General features: G+C 57.5%; 1 protein-coding gene across 1 annotated transcript in view; it reads right to left on the reverse strand.

Annotated features, from left to right (window-relative positions):
• The window catches only part of Tmem132b (transmembrane protein 132B), a 101,851-nt gene that overhangs the window by 41,930 nt on the left and 40,922 nt on the right, over positions 1-18,999 (reverse strand). Inside the window, exons 2-3 of the mRNA XM_090319891.1 lie at positions 14,833-15,724; positions 2,677-2,823 (exon numbers count right to left, since the gene is read on the reverse strand). Of these exons, the coding sequence (XP_090176017.1) occupies positions 2,677-2,823; positions 14,833-15,724 (1,039 nt within the window). The remainder of the gene's footprint in view (positions 1-2,676; positions 2,824-14,832; positions 15,725-18,999) is intronic.

Here is an 18,999-nt window from a genome sequence, read left to right on the forward strand (position 1 = left end):
CACTCTGCTACAGGAAAACCTCATCTTCTCCCAAACAACAGAGAGATGAAAGCACCTGGGCGTTTCTCCAACGCACACTGTAAACTCAAACCTGCGCGCTCCAGCTCAACCAGCAGGGGGATCTCAGGAAACATCCTCACAGCCAAATGCCCGTGGCTGCTCAGCAGGCTGAGATTGGAGGATCACAGTTCAAAGCCGGCCTGGGCACTAAAGTCCATGAGACTCTTATCTCCAATTAACCACCAGAAAACCAGAAGTGGCACTGTGGCTCAAAGTGGCAGAGCGCTAGCCTTGAGCAAAGGAGATCAGAGACTGCGCCCAGGCCCTGAGTTCAAGTCCTGCTGCTAGGGGTGGGGGGAGAAGGTGAATCACCTGACAAGCAAGCTACAAGGCCCCAAGTTCAAACCCCAGGACTGCCAAAAAGGAGGAAGCAGAGAAGATGACGACGATGAAGAGGAGGAGGAGGAGGAAGAGAGGGGGAGGAGGACAGAAACCAACATAAACTGTGTGAGGCAGCAGAAAAGCCTCCCCATTGCTGGATGGCCTCCCCGACCCCTGCTCCTCTTCCCCCCCACCCCCCCACCCCCCCGTGAGTCTTGAACCCAGGTACAGTGAGAGATTCAGCCAGTTTGAGTTTCACCTACAAGTGATCTGGTAATAACCCAGGAAGCCGCTTAAGGATCACAGGTCAAATCTGACAAAAGGCCGGGGGGGGGGGGGGGGGCCAGGCTGCCCTCGGCGCCCGGTGCAGCGGCTCCTCCTCCTCCTGGCTCTGTCCCAGCTCAGGTGAAGTGGCATCACGGTGGCTGTCCCGCGGTGTGTGGCGTGAGGTGAGGGCCGTCCCAGGTAAGGGAAGGCTGGCACACAGCTGTGCTCTCCGGGTGAGGACGAGCAGAGAAAAACTCCTGAGAGGTCACTTCAGCCACTTCTGCTGGCACCTCCCTGACCTCGACGTGACCCTGAGAGGGCTGACATGGCTTCTCGCCTCCTCCCACCTGGTCCCCCCTCGTGTGTGACCTTTCTAGTCTCGCGAGCTCTTTGGACAGCACCACGGCCTGGCTGGTGTCTGCAGCCCGGTCCCTGTCACTCTTCACAGTGAACCTCCATGGCAGGCCTTGCACTGAGCCCACGGGGTCTCTCCACACAGCGCACTTCTGCTTGTCACCGCGGAATTCCAGGCGGCCCGACGTGGTGCTCTAGGAGAAGCTCCATTCCTCCTGCACACCGCTGCCAGGCCTCGGGCCTCCAGCCTCCCTGGACGCTCTGACAGGGGCTTCCGTCACATGTTCATCTGGTTCCCAGGCCCACGAGCCCGAAGCCCACACCTCGCCAGCACCCCAGCCCATCGCCCGGGTGACGGGATGTGCAGGGAGGGGGGCGAGGGGCGGACAGCAGGAGCCCCCAGAGACGCCACCACTGAACAGGCAGAGGGAGGGGAGGGAGACGGAAGCAGCGTGAACTCTGTGTGCACAACTGCTTCTCTGTTTCCTCCGGTATTTTTAATCTCTTCTAAACAGAATGCAAAAAAGACTAGGTCTCACAAAACACAGACAGCGACAACCACTTCTAGAACTTTCCTGGGTCTGCGAGGTAGCTCAGCCGTGTTCGTGTCCTCCCGTGGGACCCGGGCTGTGTCACAGACCAGGAAGTGACCCTCTGCCCCTTGAGGTGGTGGCAAGGCAGGGACGCTGGCACTGCCGGCAAGTTGGCCCAGGACTCCCTCATGCAGCAGCCTTCCCGAGCCAGCACACCACCCACTGAGGCTCTGGTGTCACCTGGTGAGGTCCCCGAGGCTCTGGTGTCACCTGGTGAGGTCTGGGCCAAGGATTTCACATCCAGCCCAGCAAAAGAGCCTGAGCCACCACCAGAGATGAGCATGGGGGATGGGTGGGGTACCAGCTCCCAGAACAGTGCTCTAAGGGCTGGGCAGGCCCCGCCCCACACACCTGAGGGGAGACAGGGCAGGGGAGGGGGCGAGAGACAGGCTGCCAGCCAGCAGAGCCGCCCTATCCACTCACAGACACTGAGGCTGCAGGTGATGGGAACAACATGACCACTGAACGGTGGGACGGCGGCCGCCCTGCCCGCTCCCGTGCCTCCCGCCCCTGCCCGCTCCCGTGCCTCCCGCCCCTGCCCGCTCCCGTGCCTCCCACCCCTGCCCGCTCCCGTGCCTCCCGCCCCTGCCCGCTCCCATGCCTCCCGCCCCGGGCCCGCCTCAGCACTTCCTGGCACCAGTGGCCACCGTGGGGTCACTCGCTGCTGTGCTGTGACCAGTGAAGGCCCAGCCATTCTTGAGCTGTGGCCAGGCCCTGCTGCTGCAGCACAATGATGCAAGCCCCCTCCACACACACACACACATAGAGACACGGCACACACACACACACACACACACTCACACACACACACGAGACACGGCACACACACACACACACACAGGAAACGGCACACACACATGCACACACACACAGGAGACACGGCACACACACACACACACACACACAGGAGACATGGCACGCACACACACACTCACACACACAGGAAACACGCCCCCCCCACACACACTCACACACACACGTGGCAGCACGTCCACAAGCACTCTGCGCCTCCCAGCACTGACTGCCTCCACCCCACACCCCGACACCCGAGCCCTGCACCAGGCCAGCCCGCGGCACTCACCTGCTCGGCGTGGCGGCGTGGTGGCCCACACAGGCCAGGGCCGCCGTGGTCTGCGCGCTGCCGTGCTCGATCTCCTCCTGCACCGCCCACTGGTCCTCCCTGCTGGTCCTCACCGCCACGATCCTCACCCCAGCTGCCGCCTTGATTCTGCAGGGAGAGAAGAACGGGTGGTCACCGGGCCCCCATGATGACGTCCCTCTGCAAGGGGGTGTCCTGGGGCAGGCACGGCGCGCACACCTGTAACCCCCGCTCTGACACAGACGCGGGAGGGCGCGTGGGGCGGCTTGAGAACACGGTGAGACTCCGTCTAAAGATAAAAAGTACCAAACACAGCCCCAGCACGCTGCCCCGGTGTGCCAGGAACCCGCCCTCTCTGCAGGCAGGCCAGAGAGGTGGGGAGAGGCTGCCCGACCCTGGAAGGACGGGACACTGGAGCCTCCGCCACATGTCAGCGGCTCCGTCCTTACAATGTCCACACCACTCAACATTTTCCGGTCTCCCTGTCCCCACCCCAGCCCCACTCCACGTAGGCCTGGAGTTCCAGGTTTTTGCCTGGTAGCCTCCAGCCAGGAGCCTCTGAATTTCTGCCACCACATCCAGCCTGAAAATGCTTTGGAAATCGATGAGGGGGAGATGAGGTGGTACAACATAGTGCATGTGCCAAGTGCCCTGAACTGTTGAACACGACCGGCGGTGTGTTAGAACATTATCTCCAAACCTGGGGAGGATGGCGGGCAAACGTCCCATCCTCAGAATTGGTGGGACCTAACAAAGAACAGAAAAGGACTTATCAGAGCGAAACCTGAAAGGAAAAAAAAGTGAGATCCCTGGAGGGAAAACCTCGGGCAGTGGCAGTGATTCTGGGGCTGAGGGTTACCCCAACGATGCTGGTTTTCCTGCCAACTTTTGGGAGTCCCAAGGGGACAGGTTGGGGGGGGGAGCTCAAAGAAATGCACATCCAATTAAACAGAGAAGTTCCCCGCCCCTCCTCCCCTGCCTCAGGCCCCCCCAGCCTCTGTCACTTGTGGCCCTGCCCACCCCACAGCACCCTGGGGGGCTCGGCCCCCCCTCGCCCTGGCGGGGTCTTCCTCCCCCCGGGTTCTGTGGATTACATTTGCTACTTGCACAAAGCTTCCGTTCTTGCTCAGCCATGTTCCTGGAGTTAATTTATGCAAGCCATGGACAGAGGTGCCCTGTCTGCCCCCGCTCGGCCTTCCAGCAGCTGGAGAGAATGTTCCAGAGCCTGTGTGGCTGTGGGCCCAGAGGCCTTGCTGTCCTGGCCAAGCCCCTGCCCTGGCTGCTGGAGTCCTCCACGGTGCTGGGGGCCTCTAAAGCTCCACCAGCAGAGGGCAGTGGCAGAGCTCCAGCCTTGAGAAGTCCAAGGACAGTGCTCAAGCCCCAGGACTGACCAGCCAGGAGGGGCAACGTCACGCGGTGCCAGGAACATCTTCCAGCACTTTCCAGCACAGGCTTAACCCTGGGAGATTCCACACAGAGGCCAGGGAAGCAGGAGGGGAGCGGGAGGAGAGCGGGAGGGGAGCGGAAGGGGAAAGGGAGGGAGCAGGAGGGGAGCAGGAGGGCCACTCCCCACCATAGGACATGTACTCTCCCAGTGGGGGCTGGAAACATGGACCCTGAGGACAGGGGCTTTGGGCCTCTGAGCAGGAAGGACAGCAGGAGGCTATTGGGAAAGCTGAAGCTCTGCTCCAGGGACAGGAACCCAGAAGGACCCGTGTGCAGATGAGAGAGATCCCTGAGCTGCTGTGGGCTCTGCTTTCCCTCCCTCTCACAGTCAAGTGTGTGTGTGCATGGCTTTGGATCCATCAGAAACCTCATTTTTGCAAGTCAAAGATTATTTTCGCTACAATAGCTTTTCGGTACTGCAGGTGCATGGTTCCAACCAGGCAGACATTGAGCGGGATGGCTCCTGCCTTGGCTGCAGCCAGGGTTGACCGGCCTGCATGACACATGCATTGCAAGTCTTCTTCTTGACCATACTTGGGTAAAACCATAAGTAATCAATCTGAAAACTGAGGGTTTACTATTCTTCCATGCTTCTCTCAATGATTGACTGATGCCTGAATTTTGTTCACTAGCTGGTTGGTTAGTTGGTTAGTTGATAAGTTAGTTGGCTAACTGGTTAGTTGGTTGTTGGTAGGTATGTTGATTAGTTGGCGTACTGATTCGTTTGTTGATTGGCTGGCTGGCTGGTTGGGTGGGTGGATGGGTGGGTGGGTGGATGGATGGATGGATGGATGGATAGATAGATAGATGGATGGAGATTGTTGAAAGGAAGGGTAGATAGAGGGAGCGATGGAGGGAGGAGTAGATGGATGGATGGATGTATGGGTGGGTGGAGGGATGGAGGGATGGATGAACGGAGGGATGGATGAATGAATGGATGATTGAATGGATAGCTGACAGATGGATGGAAGGACTAATGGACAGACTGTTGAAAGGATGGATGGATGGGTAGGTGGAGAGATGGAAGGAGGGAGGGAGGGAGAGGGGGATGGATGGACGAATGATTGAATAGATAACTGACAGCTAGGTGGATGGAAGGATTGATTGATAGATTGTTGAAAGGATAGATGGATGGACAGACAGATGAATGTATGGAGGGGTGGGTGGAGACATGGATGGATGGTTAGATGGATAGGTGAGTGATTGGCTAATAGTAGGATGGGTGTATCCCTAGATAGATGGTTTGTTGACATGTTGGCTAGCTGGTGGGAAGGATGATTTATCAGTGGGTTGAATGGGCTAGTTACTGTACGGTCTGCAGGAAACTCCATGCAGTTCAGGAGAAAAGGGTTTATTGCATGAGGAAAGAGCAGCCTCCTGCCGCCCAAGATAGAGTCAGGTAAGCAAGAGAGCTTAGGGCGGGAAGTGAGAAATTATATAGGGGGAGGGGTATAGACACAGAAACAGATGTGACCTCAGAGGGTGGGGAAATACCTCAGTGGGGACCTCCCACTGCCCCCAGGCACGCCAGCTGCCAGGGTTACAGGTGCTGGGCGGGGATTTCCAAGGTGCAGGGGAGAGAGCCAAGGGAAGAAGTCATTTCTTTCAGGCGGACCTAACAGTTAGTTGATTAGTGAGTTGGTTGGTTTGTTAGTTGGTTGACGGGTTGATTGGTTGAATGGTTAGTTGGTTGGGAGGCTGGTACATAGGTAGGTTTACTGACTGGTTAGTTAGCTAGTTGGCGGGTTGGTTGGTAGGTATTTTACCTCCTGGAAGAGAGCTGAATATCAGCAACCAGGAAAAGCTATGTGCAATGCAATGGAGTGCAGCAAAGCAAGGGAACTAGAGACAGCCACTTCTGCCTCCACTGTGGCTCCGCTGGTGCCTCTCTGACCAGGGCAGCTGGTATGCAGAGCGGCTGAGGGTTTGTGTCTGCGGAAAGCTTCCTGCTGCTGGTGAGCCCGAGCACACCCTGCCTGCTTCCCAACTGGGGAATAGCTGTTCCGTGCTTCTCCAACCCGCCAGTGACGCATACAGCATAAGACTGTCTCCCAGATTTCAGCCTCGCAGTCACGTCTGCTCTCCACCCTCAATCCCTTCTGCAGCCAGTCTAACGGGGTGAGTCCACCCAGACTCTCCCTATGGGGTCCCTGCTCCATGCTACGAAGTACGTTTTACTTACAACTGAAATTTATTCTAGCACAGTTCTGGAAACCAGAAGCCTAACATTAAGGTGTTGGCAGTGTTTGTTTCTCCTGGAGGCTTTGAGAAAGAGCCCTCCCTGTGCCTGCAAGCACCTAGCAGAAGAGAAATCCAGAGATGACAGGTAAACACGGGTGGCTTTCCAGCCAAATGTTTAGGGATGTGGATCCAGCCAGACTGAAGGCCATTTTTGAGCTTTTCAGCTATAGGAGCCAGTAATTCCCTTAAGCCACATTTGAGTTGTGTTTCTTCTATTTGCAAATGAAAGTTCACTGACAAAAACAGTCAAGCTCTGACATTTGTACCACTCAGAGGGCCAGATAAAATCCTTCCTGTGTTCACAAAAGACACACACAAAAAGTTATCCCCCATCATTCAAGGGCAAGAGAGCAGATGGAAAATGATATTTAATATTTCAGCCCTCCATGTGAGCAAGGAGAGCAAATACTGGATCGGGGGAAACTCTGGACCAGAGATCTTTCCTTGCCTCATCCGTCATTTCAGTCATAAATATTAACAAACAAAGCTAGGAGAGAAAAATTCAATTCGTAACTCAAAAGGAGCCTGACCTTTCCTTGAATTAAACTCATTTTCTATCAGACCTGCTATTTGTAGACTGCGTGGTGATATAAACTTCCAAATGCCTAATAAAGAACTGTTTCATCGTAGCACTTGAAAGCATTTTTTGAGTCCCAATGATATTTCTCATCTCCTCTTTTCCTGTGCAGACCTAGCTGAAGATTCACCCTGGCCTGGGACATATTTCCTGGAGATGGAGACAAGTCAGTGGCTTGGCCTATCACCACCAAGACACACACACACACACACACACACACACACACACACACACACAGCTACTACAACCTCTCTTACCACCTACATTATTTTTGCAATACAGAACTTTGTTCTAAATCTCTGCACAAGTGAACAGAGTAAGCTTGCCTGCTTCATGGATTTGTTACATGAGCATAGATGGGAGAGTGGGAAGGAAGGAGTGATGTACTGATTACCTGACTGATAAGGTACAGAGGTACCTTACTTCAATAGTAACCATTTAAAAAAACTACCATAATAATCAACATTTCACAAACAAACTGCAGGTCCTTGTGCACACACTACGGCTCTGTGGATGCCGGTCATGTTCTCGTCAGCTTGTTTAAGTCACGGCGTGACCATCTGTTCCCCTGCCTTTAGTCTTGGGAAACTCTGCCTCCCAAAAGACAAAATCGAAGTAGGAATACGGCAGTCCTTCCAGACCAACGCCACTTGACTTCACGTGAAAATTTAAGATTTGCTGGAAGACAACTTGTTTTTAGAAGCTGAGTGTTGCTGAGGGAAAACAATCAAGTGTCCACACATCTTGGGCCCAAAGAGCCTCCCCTCAGTGGACTCTGTGGACCCACAGATCCGTGGAGAGGAGAGGCCACCGTCCTGGGTGGACTTGGCGGACCCACAGATCTGTGGAGAGGAGGGGCTGCCATCCTCATGGACTCGGTGGACCCACAGATCCGTGGAGGGGAGGGGCCGCCGTCCTGGGTGGACTCCGTGGACCCACGGATCCGTGGAGGGGAGGGCTCTCCTGTACTTGAAATCACTTCGTGGAACTCCCAAGGAAAATTACACTTAATGCACCCCAAACCAAACTCAAGATCGCCCTACCCCAAGATAAAAGCAAAACAATCTACGCCTCTCGTCCCTGGAGAAGTGCTGGGGTGGGGGGAGCGCTGAGTGTGTCTGGAGCTCCACTCCCACAGAGGCCCTGGCGCACAGTGGGCCCGCGCCACTGCTCCCCCCACACACACATCTCAGTGGCTCCTAAGAAGCATCCGCTGAGATGAGAACAGCGGTGGGAAAGCCTGTGTGGGCAGCGTGTGGGCAGCTTGCGGGTGTGGCCAGGACCTGAGCAAGGTCCCAACTCTGCAAAACACTGATTTCAGAAAAGATCAGCCAGCGGGGCACGGGGCCCCCACATCCACCGAGGGCCCCATGCGCTGGGCGGCTTCTCAGACACCCAGAGCCATGAGCCAAGGGGCAACTCCCCCGGACAACAGGCGGGCTTGCTGCCCAGCTCCGCTCGGCCCACTCCACACGCTCAGAAAGTCCCTCAGCTCAGCTTGCTCAGCAGCTCGGTGAGGAGACCACACACCTGGGGAATCACACCTCCACCTGCCTGTGCCTCTCTGCGCTCCCTCCTCCCTCCCATCTGCCTCCACCACAGGCAGAGTGGCCGGCAAAGGCAGCGTCCACCAAGAGGAGTCTCCAAGCAAAGGAAAGGGAGGAACTGGGTTTCTTAAAAGCAAAATACCCCACGCTTATGCTGGTCTGGAACAACCATCAGTGAAGGGTTCGACTCAAAATGCCATTTCCTGGCATCCAACCACAGGGACCAAATCACCCATCTTTCAGAGACTTTCGGCCCCACCGAGGACTTCTGCTCTTGGGGACAGCTCAGTGGAGCTGATGGCTTGGTGACGTGCCCTGAGCCAGCTCTCCAGGGGTCAGGAGCAGAACTCAGAGTCCAGCTCCAGCCCCTCGCCTGCCCCGCCTGGCCTGGCCCTGGTCCCTGGGGAGGCCTGTCTCTTCTCTTCCTTTCTCCCCATTTGAAGAACCTGTGCTTGTGCTTGGTTGGTACACGGTGATGGACACAGCTGGGAGGTGCAGCATGAACTGCTGTGCACGTCTACAGCTGCAGCCATCCAGTCAGGACACGCAAAGTGGGCTTGCAGTTCCCTGGGCTGGAATGGAGCTGGGGGGACCGGGGGCTTTGCACGGGACACGAACGGTGGGGAAGTGTGGTACAGGGCCAGGGACAGTGGCGGTGGGGAGGTGACACAGTAGGACCGGCTCCCTGGCTGCCCCTCCCACCCTCTCGTCTTCTGCCAGTGCCTGCCACTGGGTGAGCCAGCAGAAGGGGACTTGGGGACCGTGGCTGGCAGGGTCAGCTTCTCCCCACACACAAATGGACGGAGCAGAGGAGAAGCAGTGAACCAAGCCCCATGCCTCCAGCCTCCCCAGCACGTAGGGGGAGGGGGAGGAAGAGGAGGAGGAGGAGGAGGAGGAGGAACAGGAGGAGGAAGAGGAGGAGGAGGAGGAGGGGCCTTCAGAAGGACACTTGACCCACCACACTACGTGGAGCACCTGGGGCTGCAGCCCCCAGAACTGAGTGTCACCGACAACGTGTGCCTGCCTGGCTGAGGGAGACCCCCAGGGAAGAAGCCCCCAGGACCAGGCAGCCCCCAAATCTGGTGACCAGTGTGCTTGAGAGACTTGAGGTGAGCTAAAACGGAGGCGTGGGCAGAGCTGCGCCCCCTCTGCGGGGTGGGAGAAAGTCCGCCTCTTTGTCTCACCCTGCTCCTGGAGGACGGCTTGTGGGCAGAGGGGGGCAGGGGGCGCCTGGAGTGCAGGGGTGCCCGGGTTCTGGCGTATCTCACAGGTACAGGGGTGCTGTGGACCCAGCTTACCCACAGTTGTGCCAGCACACCCCGGGGACACTTGGGGACCTCCCACCATGGCAGAGCTCCCTGGACCCTCCCCAGAGCCAGTGCCTCACTCCCAGGAATCTCCCCTGAGCTCCCGTGGGCCTTCAAGAAGAGGTCCTGCCCCATTTTAAACAGCTTGCCACGGGCAAGCAAGAGTGGCTGGGTGAGAGGACACAATGGCCCCCTAAAGGCCACCAACCGAGAGCCCCGCAGAGCGTCCCCTGCGGCCTGCGCCCCTCCGGGAGGCTGTCTTAGTGACACCACCCCACCCCATCAGCTTTATCCTGGGAACCATCTGGCTGATTACTTCACATTTGCTTTTAAATCTGTTTGCTGAATCTGCATTAATTTACCTAGGGAGGAAGAAATAGATCAGCATTTGAAGTGGGAAAAAAAAGAGAAAGAAAAGCAATATTACTTTCCAGAGAGAAGAGAAAACCTTAAAAACAAGTACAATAGATACGGAACAATGTTATTGAATTCCAGCCAGACGCTGCTGTCTGCCAACGTCTCCCAGCCTGGGCTGTGGGCTCTAGACGCTTCAAACTGAACGAAGCAGCAGGCTAGGGGGCCTCGCAGGCTGGGGGAGGCAGGAAGGGCCCCAAACAGGGCCCACGTGCCAGGTTCACGGGGCTGCCAGGCGAGGCCTGCACAGGTGCCCCGGGGGCTTGCACGTGGTTCTCGAATGCCCACGGCCTGTCCCCTCTGCTGGTGGCTCCCGAGGCACAAGGACACATTTCTAGGCCAGTGTTAGCTACTCTCTGAAACGACTTAAAGCCCAAAGTCAAGCCGGAACCTGGTGACTGAGGGAGAGAGGCTGGAAGAACCAGACAGGGAGCGGGGGGGGGGGGGGGGGGGGGGGGGCGGCGCCCGCCAGGGAGGGCGCATCTGGCAGGCCCGGGGCAGCCGGAGCCGTGTGGGATTGGTCACACACTCCCGCTCCGGCTCCGCATCCCTGCGTCAGGTCAGGGAAGGGCCTGGCGGAGAGGGCACCCCTAATAATGACTGGAGAAAGTACACCTATAAAGTGCGGTCACTAAAGACTGCTACTGGACCCTGAGGCCCCTCGCAGCTCGCGTGCCGAGGCGTCTTCACCCAGCTGTCCGACTGGATACCAGGAGGCCTGGCCCGTGCCTTGGCGCCGGGCTACTCACCACGTGTGTGTGGGCACGCACCGTGGGGGCTCTTCGGAGCTGAGCTTGATCGTGACAGGACATGGTGGCTGCCGCACAATTCCGGACACCAGTTCCCTCCCAGCAGGATGACACATCAATAAAGCCCTCCTGCGCACGCTCAGAGGCCCCTCTGGCCGGCTCGTCTCAGGGGCTGCGTTCACTGCTCAGGGGCGGAAAGGCCCTGCCTGGTCTCACAGATTTCAGTGGCACACTCCAACCTACCACAACATGAAATCTCACTCTTGACCACTTTCTGATGACACAAAGCTGCCAGCACTGAGATTCCTCTGTGTGCGGTGCTGAAAAAACCCCGTCTTCCTTCTCCTGCAAGCCACAAACGGCCTCCTTTCCCACCTGTTTCCTTCAACCTCACAGAATTGCAATCCTGAGTGAGCACCAAGGACAGGAAGTGACAGATACACAGATTCCCAGGAGGAAGTGACAGATACCGGAAGTGGGTCCAGGTGAGGGTGGGGGTGGGGGAAGAGAGAAGAAAGGGAGGGAAAAGAAGAGAAAGAGAGGAAAGAAGAGGAGGGAGAGGGAGCGAGGGAGGGAGGGAGGGGAGCCTCCATCACAGAAGAGGTGGTGCTTGCAGACTTGCCTAAGCCCCCAGGAAGGCTCTAAGGGTCTTCTAGAGCACCTCAGTTTAGGCTGAGCCTAAGCAGCCAGCACAGAAAACTGGAATGGCAGATCACTCCACAACCCAGCCACCTCTGACCTTGAGGCAGGACAGGCGCCCGTGGGTCTGCGGGTGGACTGTGGGTGTCCATGGAAAGGTCACCTCAGGGCACCTCTGCTGGGGGCAGGGGGCAGGGGGGTTCTGAACACCCTTCCTGGTGTGCTGCATGCCCGCTGGACAGGGCCCTGCAGTGTGCAGGGCACCCCTGTGCTCTCAGCCTCCAGCCAGAGCCAAGCGGAATGGGGAACAGCCAGGGTCAGACTAACGAAGCCTCTGAGTCCACCGCTGCTGGCCTGCAAGGCCTCCTCGCTGCTTTCCTCTGTGGCACTTGGAGGTGTGTGCGTGTGTGGGTGTGTGCTCTGCCAGCCGCCTCACAGGGCCCCACAGGTGGGCCGGGCCAGACCCTTCCTCCTAGGCCGTCCCTGGAGCAGTCAGAAGGGTCCGCTGGTTGTCCTTTCCTGTTTCTTACCTCTGCCTCCGGCTCCTCCCAACCAAGGGAGCCGAGCCTGCAGCCCATCTTCCAAGACTCAGGCTTCTCCCGGTCCTGCCTCCACCTCCCCCTTTCCAGACCATCTCAACCAGCTTCGCCTGTCCGCAGTGCACTTCTCCCACACTCACCTTCCCCTCTCTGTGCACGCAACCTTCACGCTCACACTCCGGGCAGAGCCCGGCTTCCAGCCCTGGTAATGTCCAGAGGGTATGCTCTGGGATGGTACACGCTCTCCCCCACTCCTCCCTTCCTCCTCAGCCGCAGCTCTCCTATCCCAGGGTTCACGTCCACATCTGTGAGTCTAGCTGCCGCTGCTGAACACAGGCTCCCAACACCGGGCTCGTGGATGGTCACAACCGCTGCGTCCTCTGCTTCCCATTCTGATTCGTCTCGGTTTGCAGTTTACTTTATCAACACGAACTTAGCTACTCCTGCCTGCTTTGGCTCCCCATGGACTTGCCGGTCTTTCACCCTAAGCCAATGTTTGTTTTTGTCAGCAAGGTGTGTTTTTTGTAGACAAGATGGTCTCCTGCTTTCTGACCTGACTGATCCACTGTGGCCTGTGTGGAGAACGGAGACCATTCACACTGAGCCTGAAAGGAACAGGAGCACGGTGAGCCCTGACTTTCCCTGCTCCTCTTCTGCTGATGTGGTCATCTGGGATTCTCATTTCACACGGCTCCTCCTCCTCCTCTTTCCCGCCCCTCCTCCTCAGTGGGTGGGATTCTCATCCTTATACTCTTATAAGCTTGTCTGCTTATACCTAGCATTCTATTATTTGAGCCATGCCTCCAGTTCAACATTTTGCCAGTTAATTGAAGATGGAATATCACAGACTTTTCTGCATAGGCTGGCTTTGAACCTCAATTCTGTAATCTCAGCCTCCTAAGTAGCTAGGATTACAACAGTAATTCTATTAAATATGTTTCCTGTGACTTCAGATAACACGTCTCCTTCTATGCCTATGATTCCAAAGTTTGGTCTTTTCATAGAGTCCTGCCATTCTTTCAAATTCCTGCCGTGCGTTTCTTTATCTTACAAGTTTTTTCCCAACTCTATTCACCTTTATCCTCAGCTCCTGAAATCCTATCTCCCACTTCAAGTCCTGTGCTGAACAGGGATTCCACTGCATTTCCACCTCTGTGGTTTCAACCCCTGTCAGGACCTCTGAGCCTTTACAAGTCTGAGCCACTGGCACCCTGTATTCTTCTCCATATTCTTTCAGTGCCATGTGGGCTAAACAGAGCACACGACTGCGGTACCTGGCAAAGCGCGCGCACACACACACACACACACACACACACACACACACACACACCCTGCACAGCACACGTCTGTGGGAATCTGTCACAGCTCACACACGCCCTGCACAGCACACGTCTGTGGGAATCCCCTCCTCTTCCTGCCCCACTTCTCACCCTGCCCCTCTCCACTGCCTCGGAATGGCCTTCCTGCCCTCCAGCCGCCCAGGCACAGCTGCCTTGTCTGGAATTCTTACTCCTAACATGCTCGGTGGTTGCAAGTCCCGGCTTGTGTGATCCCCTGCATTTTGAGCATCCCCAAACCCAAACCCCACTCCCACCTTGGGACAAGACGCAGCTAGACGACGCCTCCAGCCCTGTGCTATGGCTCCCGGGGTCTGGACTTTATGGTGTGTCACCGAGCTCAGACGTGAGCCACGCACACTCACAGAGCATGCCAAAGGCCGAGTTCCATCCTTGGTCTGCTTTGGGGAATAGAGTTTCACTGGATCCCACCCACAGCTGTTTTTCAGGGTGCCCTGGCAGAGTGTGGATGTGGCCAGAGAGACCACAGAGAACAGGGACCTTTATCTGGAGCATCTTCCAGCCCTGGCCTGCCACGCTCCTGGGTCTCTAACTCACATCTGTGCAGCCCTCACCACACTCACTGGATCCCGGAACTGCAAAACGTGGCGCGTGGCAACTTCCCTCCACGTTCTGAGCCTAAAAGACATGACCTGGCTCCAGTACAGCTCACAGCGTCTCCCTGGACGGCCCCAGCCCCCTGCAAGGGCCTCCTGAGAAGCTTCGCCATGGCCGGCTGCTGCTGGCCCCAACCAACGTGCACACAGCGTGGCCCCGACGACCTGCTCCACAGCGCTCACCCCAGGGCCACGGCTGTGAAAACCCACCTCCTTCCCGCACAGGCCTCCCTGCCCTGCTGTCCCCTTGAAACAGAGTCACCAGGAAGGATGGCCCATCTCCCTGCCTCAGTGGACTCTTCCAGCGGGAAGAGAGTCACCAGGAAGGATGGCCCATCTCCCCACCTCGGTGGACTCTTCCAGAGGGAAGAGAGTCACCAGGAAGGATGGCCCATCTCCCCACCTCGGTGGACTCTTCCAGAGGGAAGAGAGTCACCAGGAAGGATGGCTCATCTCCCCGCCTCGGTGGACCCGTCTCCCCGCCTCGGTGGACTCTTCCAGCAGGAAGAGAGTCACCAGGAAGGATGGGCCCGTCTCCCCGCCTCTTGGCGCCCGGTGTCCCCTGCACACACACAGCCGTCGTGCACAAGCCCCTGCTCCCTCAGCGACACCAGCACCGCCGTGCTCAGCTTTCGCAGACACTCTGCCGATGGTCCTCACCCTTTCTGTTCACTGAAGACTCAGGACTGCCAAGAGCTCACCTCCACCCATGCGAAGCCTCTTACCTGAGCGTGAACTGGTCTACCACAGAGCCGCTGGCCAGAGACACCAGAAAGGTGGCTGTGTCTCCTTCCCGCACGAGGTTCAGAGGGACGGACAGAGCCACGTTCTCGTCCAGGCTGACGAGGGACCAGCGCAGGTCGTCCTGGGTGGGGTAGACCACCACGCTGCCGATCCTCTCCCGGGCGGGCGGCCCCCGCGGGGGGCTGTCCTCCGAGTGGATGTGGTTCTCCCACCCGCCCTCCTCGGGCAGCGGGCACTGGCCGGCCTCGTCGGCCGGGTACAGGCTGAAGAAGAGCTCCATGGCGGTGCCGCCCAGCAGGGCCGGAATCTCCTCCTGGGGCTCCAGGTCCAACCCCGAGCTGAACCACTCGGGCAGCAGCTCCAGCTCCGCCACGCACAGCCCGGGCGCCCCCTGCAGCCGGCAGCTGGCCGCCACTTCCCTGGCCTCCGGGAAGGCAAACATCTTGACGCAGGGAAGGTCACCCCCTGCATCGCCGTCGTCACCCCAGACCGCGCCCGCCACGTAAAACAGGGTCTGCACCTTGGGTCTGTTGGAGTAGATGGAGGTGACCAGGATATGGGACTTGATCTTCCAGTTGAGGGGAAACTTCTCCGTCTTTCCAAACGGGCTGGGGGACAACATGAGGTCCTGGGGCACCGTCTCCTCCACGGAGAAGGGGCCGTAGCTGGCGTTGATGGCAGGGGGCGAGCGGGCCCGGTAGATGTACAGCACCTCGGCCCGGGCCTGCAGGCTGGAGTTCCGTGTGAGGTCCTGGTTGGCCTCCTTGAGGAAGAAAGCCTGCTCTGCGCTGGAGACGCGAAGGCTGGCGGGGAGGTACGTCGGCAGAGAGGAGAACCTCTGCAGGCTGTCGGGGGGGCCTCCACTCTCGGCAGCTGCACACGGGAGGAAACAAACCAGGGTGAAGCCCAGATGTGAATGTGCAACAGGATAAACTCAACACAGTCTCCTTTACCTCCCATCAAGACACCCTCCAGCCGGGCACCGCGGCTCCCGCCTGTCATCAGCTACTCAGGAGGCTGAGATCTGAGGACGTGATTCAAAGCCAGCCTGGGCTCTGAAGACTGTGAGACTCGTATCTGCAATTAACCTCTAGAAAATGGGAAGTGGGGCTGTGGGCTCAAGGGGTAGGGTGGTAGCCTTGAGCTGAAGAGCTCAGGGATAGAACCCAGGCCCAGAGTTCAAGCCCCATGACCCACAAAAAAAATTTTTAATTAAAAAAAAAGACACCGCGGGCCACATGATTCCTTCCTCTCATCATGGCGAATGTCCTGTCACACAACCCAGAACGGAAGGACTCTACTTTGCACTGGTCAGCGGCCTTGGGTGGACAGCCATTTCCAGAGGGGGAATGCTGCCTCCCTCTGTTCTTGCAAAGCCCCAGCCTCAAGGTCATACTCAAGGTCATGGCCATCTTCATGGTTGGTGGCCCTGCAGGAGGCAGGGTACCCGATATTCAAGCGGGTGATTCACGTTTGAGGCCCGTGCGGGCCCCTCACCCGGGGTGTGATGGTGCCCCTGATGGCACTGTGCTCCCTCTGCCAGGAACCCCTCCTGAAGCCTGGAGAGGAGCACAGAGGCTCACTGTGAGCAGACCTGCCCGCAGAGTTACGAGCACAGGGTGGGGCCAGAGGGCTGGCGTGCAGCCAGCAGCCGGGCCGGTCACTGAGCTTCCCTGGACCTCAGGTGTCCTCATTATCAGGTAGGATGCAAATGGACAGTCCACCTCGGCAGACTGGGCGGCTGCCAGGACTCACGCCTTTGTAAAGGGGAAGCACTGAGAGCCTGATGCCCACATGATGCCCCCTCAAAACACGTACCCTCGAGTGGTGCCGGTTATTTTGATCACACTCGAGATGACCGGGAGGAGACTGACACTCTGCCTCTCTCCAGAGCACCAGCCGGTGCTCCAGGGCTACAGGGACAAGCTTGAAGACCAACCCTGCCAAGAGGCAAAGGCATCCACAAGGTGCATTAAGTGTGCAGAACAGCAGCAGGCATGTCGATGCCCTGATCCCAGCCAACCCCACGTCAAAGCAGAGCCCGGAGCCGGCCCTCCTCCCAAGCTGTCCCCAGCGGCCGGGAGCCAGCGGGCTCAAGACACAGACAAGCTGGCGGGATTTCTCCACGGAGAGGTTCTGTCCACAGCCCCCACCAGGGAACCCCTGGTGTTTTCATAACGCCCAGCAAGATCAAAACAGCCTCCCTGACGACAGTGCAACTCTGGCCGAGTTCGCCGACTCACGAACTGGGGTCGGGACGCTGGTGAGCAGGGACCTCTGTCCTCTGCAGGCAACCACAGCCTCCCAGGACCGTCAGATTCTGGGGGAGGGGCAGAGATGGTCTTCTCCAAACTCCAGGCAGTGTCCAGGGCAACGTAGGAAGAAATTGGAGACCGGGCAAATGTCAATAAGCCTGGCCGATTCCTTCACATTTTATGCCAGTGTTTTTGTTTTGTTTTGTTTTGTTTTGTTGCCAGTCCTGGGCTTGAGCTCAGGGCCTGAGCACTGTCCTTGGACTTTCTCAAGGCTAGAGCTCTACCACTTGAGCCTCAGCACCACTTCTGGCTTTTTTCTATGTATGTGGTACCAAGGAATCGAACCCGGGTCTTCGTGCATGCTAGGCAAGCACTCTACCACTAGGCCAAACTCCTGGCCCTTTATGCCAGTGTTTTACACTTTGAAAAGTGATTTACAGGAAACTGAAGTCTGGCCTTCCCTGTTTATTACAGGTGAAGTCTCCCTTTGGTCTGAAACAGCCACACGAGGTTTATGCTCCCACTATAACTCAAGCAAAATGCGGTACAAATTTTGTTTGAAAGTTTATGTGGAAGGCCATAAACATCGGCTGCCAAGGTGTCACTTTGTCCCTGAACAAGAATAGGACAGGACAGAAGGTCTTAATCCAGGAGTGTTTCATGGAGCCTTGAGACACGGTCTTCAGGAACATTTGACCACCACGGGCTGAGACGCTAAGGTTCCTCCCTGAACGTGGTACAGGGGTACCACCCCCGCCCACTGCTCAGTGGCTCCCCAGGGGACTTCTCACCCCTGCACAGAGGGAGCTGGACCTGTGAGCACCAGTGAGGGGGACTTGATACAGTGGCTGGCAGCCTGCCACCCCCCTGAGGAGGCCCAAGAGACTGGGATCAGGTCTCCAGCAAGCAGAGGTGCCAGGGCAGATGCCCAGTGACTGCCAGGTGCTGACGGCAGGCCGAGGAGGCTCCAGAGAGAGCCCAGGCTTGGTTGGGGAAAAATCAAGGCCTCCCCAGCTGCTGTAGCTGAGATGCTGCCAGGACGCCGAGGCCTGGAGGAGCCGTTGGACAATCTCCACGGCGCTGGGCGCACAGCGCCCGCCTGGGCGCAGGCCACTCCGGGTCCTTATGAAAGAGGAGGGTTGAGGATTTCCCCGCAGAAGGAAGCCCACGTGACGACACACGACGAGGGCAGGCACCTGCAGCCATGCCAGGCTGGGCACTGGTGGTCACACATGCAATCCTAGCAACTCAGAGGCCGAGGCCAGGAGGATCAGAGTTCAAAGCCCACCCTGACAGAAAAGTTCTCAGGATGCTATTTCCATGGACCCAGCAAAATGCTGGGCTGGAAGGGTGACTCAAGCGGTACAGGGTCCATTGGGAAGTGGGAACAGGTGCCCCAGTACTGTCACCAAAAATAAAATAAAATAACCAAAGCAAAAGGGGGTGGAGGCATAGCTCAAGCAGGAGAGCGCCTGCCTAGCAAACACAAAGCCCCATGTTCAAAGCTCAGGATGGAGGAAGAGGAGGGGGAGGGGGGAGGGGGAAGAGGAAGGGGAGGAGGAGGAAGTAGAAGAGACAAGCCCAAGGAAGCCAAGCCTACCAAAACCTCGATCCAGAACCAACCTCCAGACAACCAGACAACTGCCCCGTTGGTTCAGCCACAGAGCTCGTGCAGCTTTCTTTCTTGTGGGGACTCAAGGAAACGCACAGTATTCCTTAGCAAAATTCTGTCACTTCAACTCTCCTGTGTTTTGTCTCCCAAGTTAACTTTAGAAACGTCTGTCAACTCAGCCATGCCAAGCCCCAAACAAAGTCTCCTCTGGGGGGGCTGTATGGTAGGAGGGGGGAGGTGATGGGAGGTGGGGGAAGGGGAGGGGAGGAGGGGGGAGGGGG

Source organism: Megascapheus bottae, chromosome 28, assembly GCF_031878675.1.
Source record: "Megascapheus bottae isolate mThoBot1 chromosome 28, mThoBot2.hap1, whole genome shotgun sequence".
Lineage (NCBI taxonomy): Eukaryota > Metazoa > Chordata > Mammalia > Rodentia > Geomyidae > Megascapheus > Megascapheus bottae.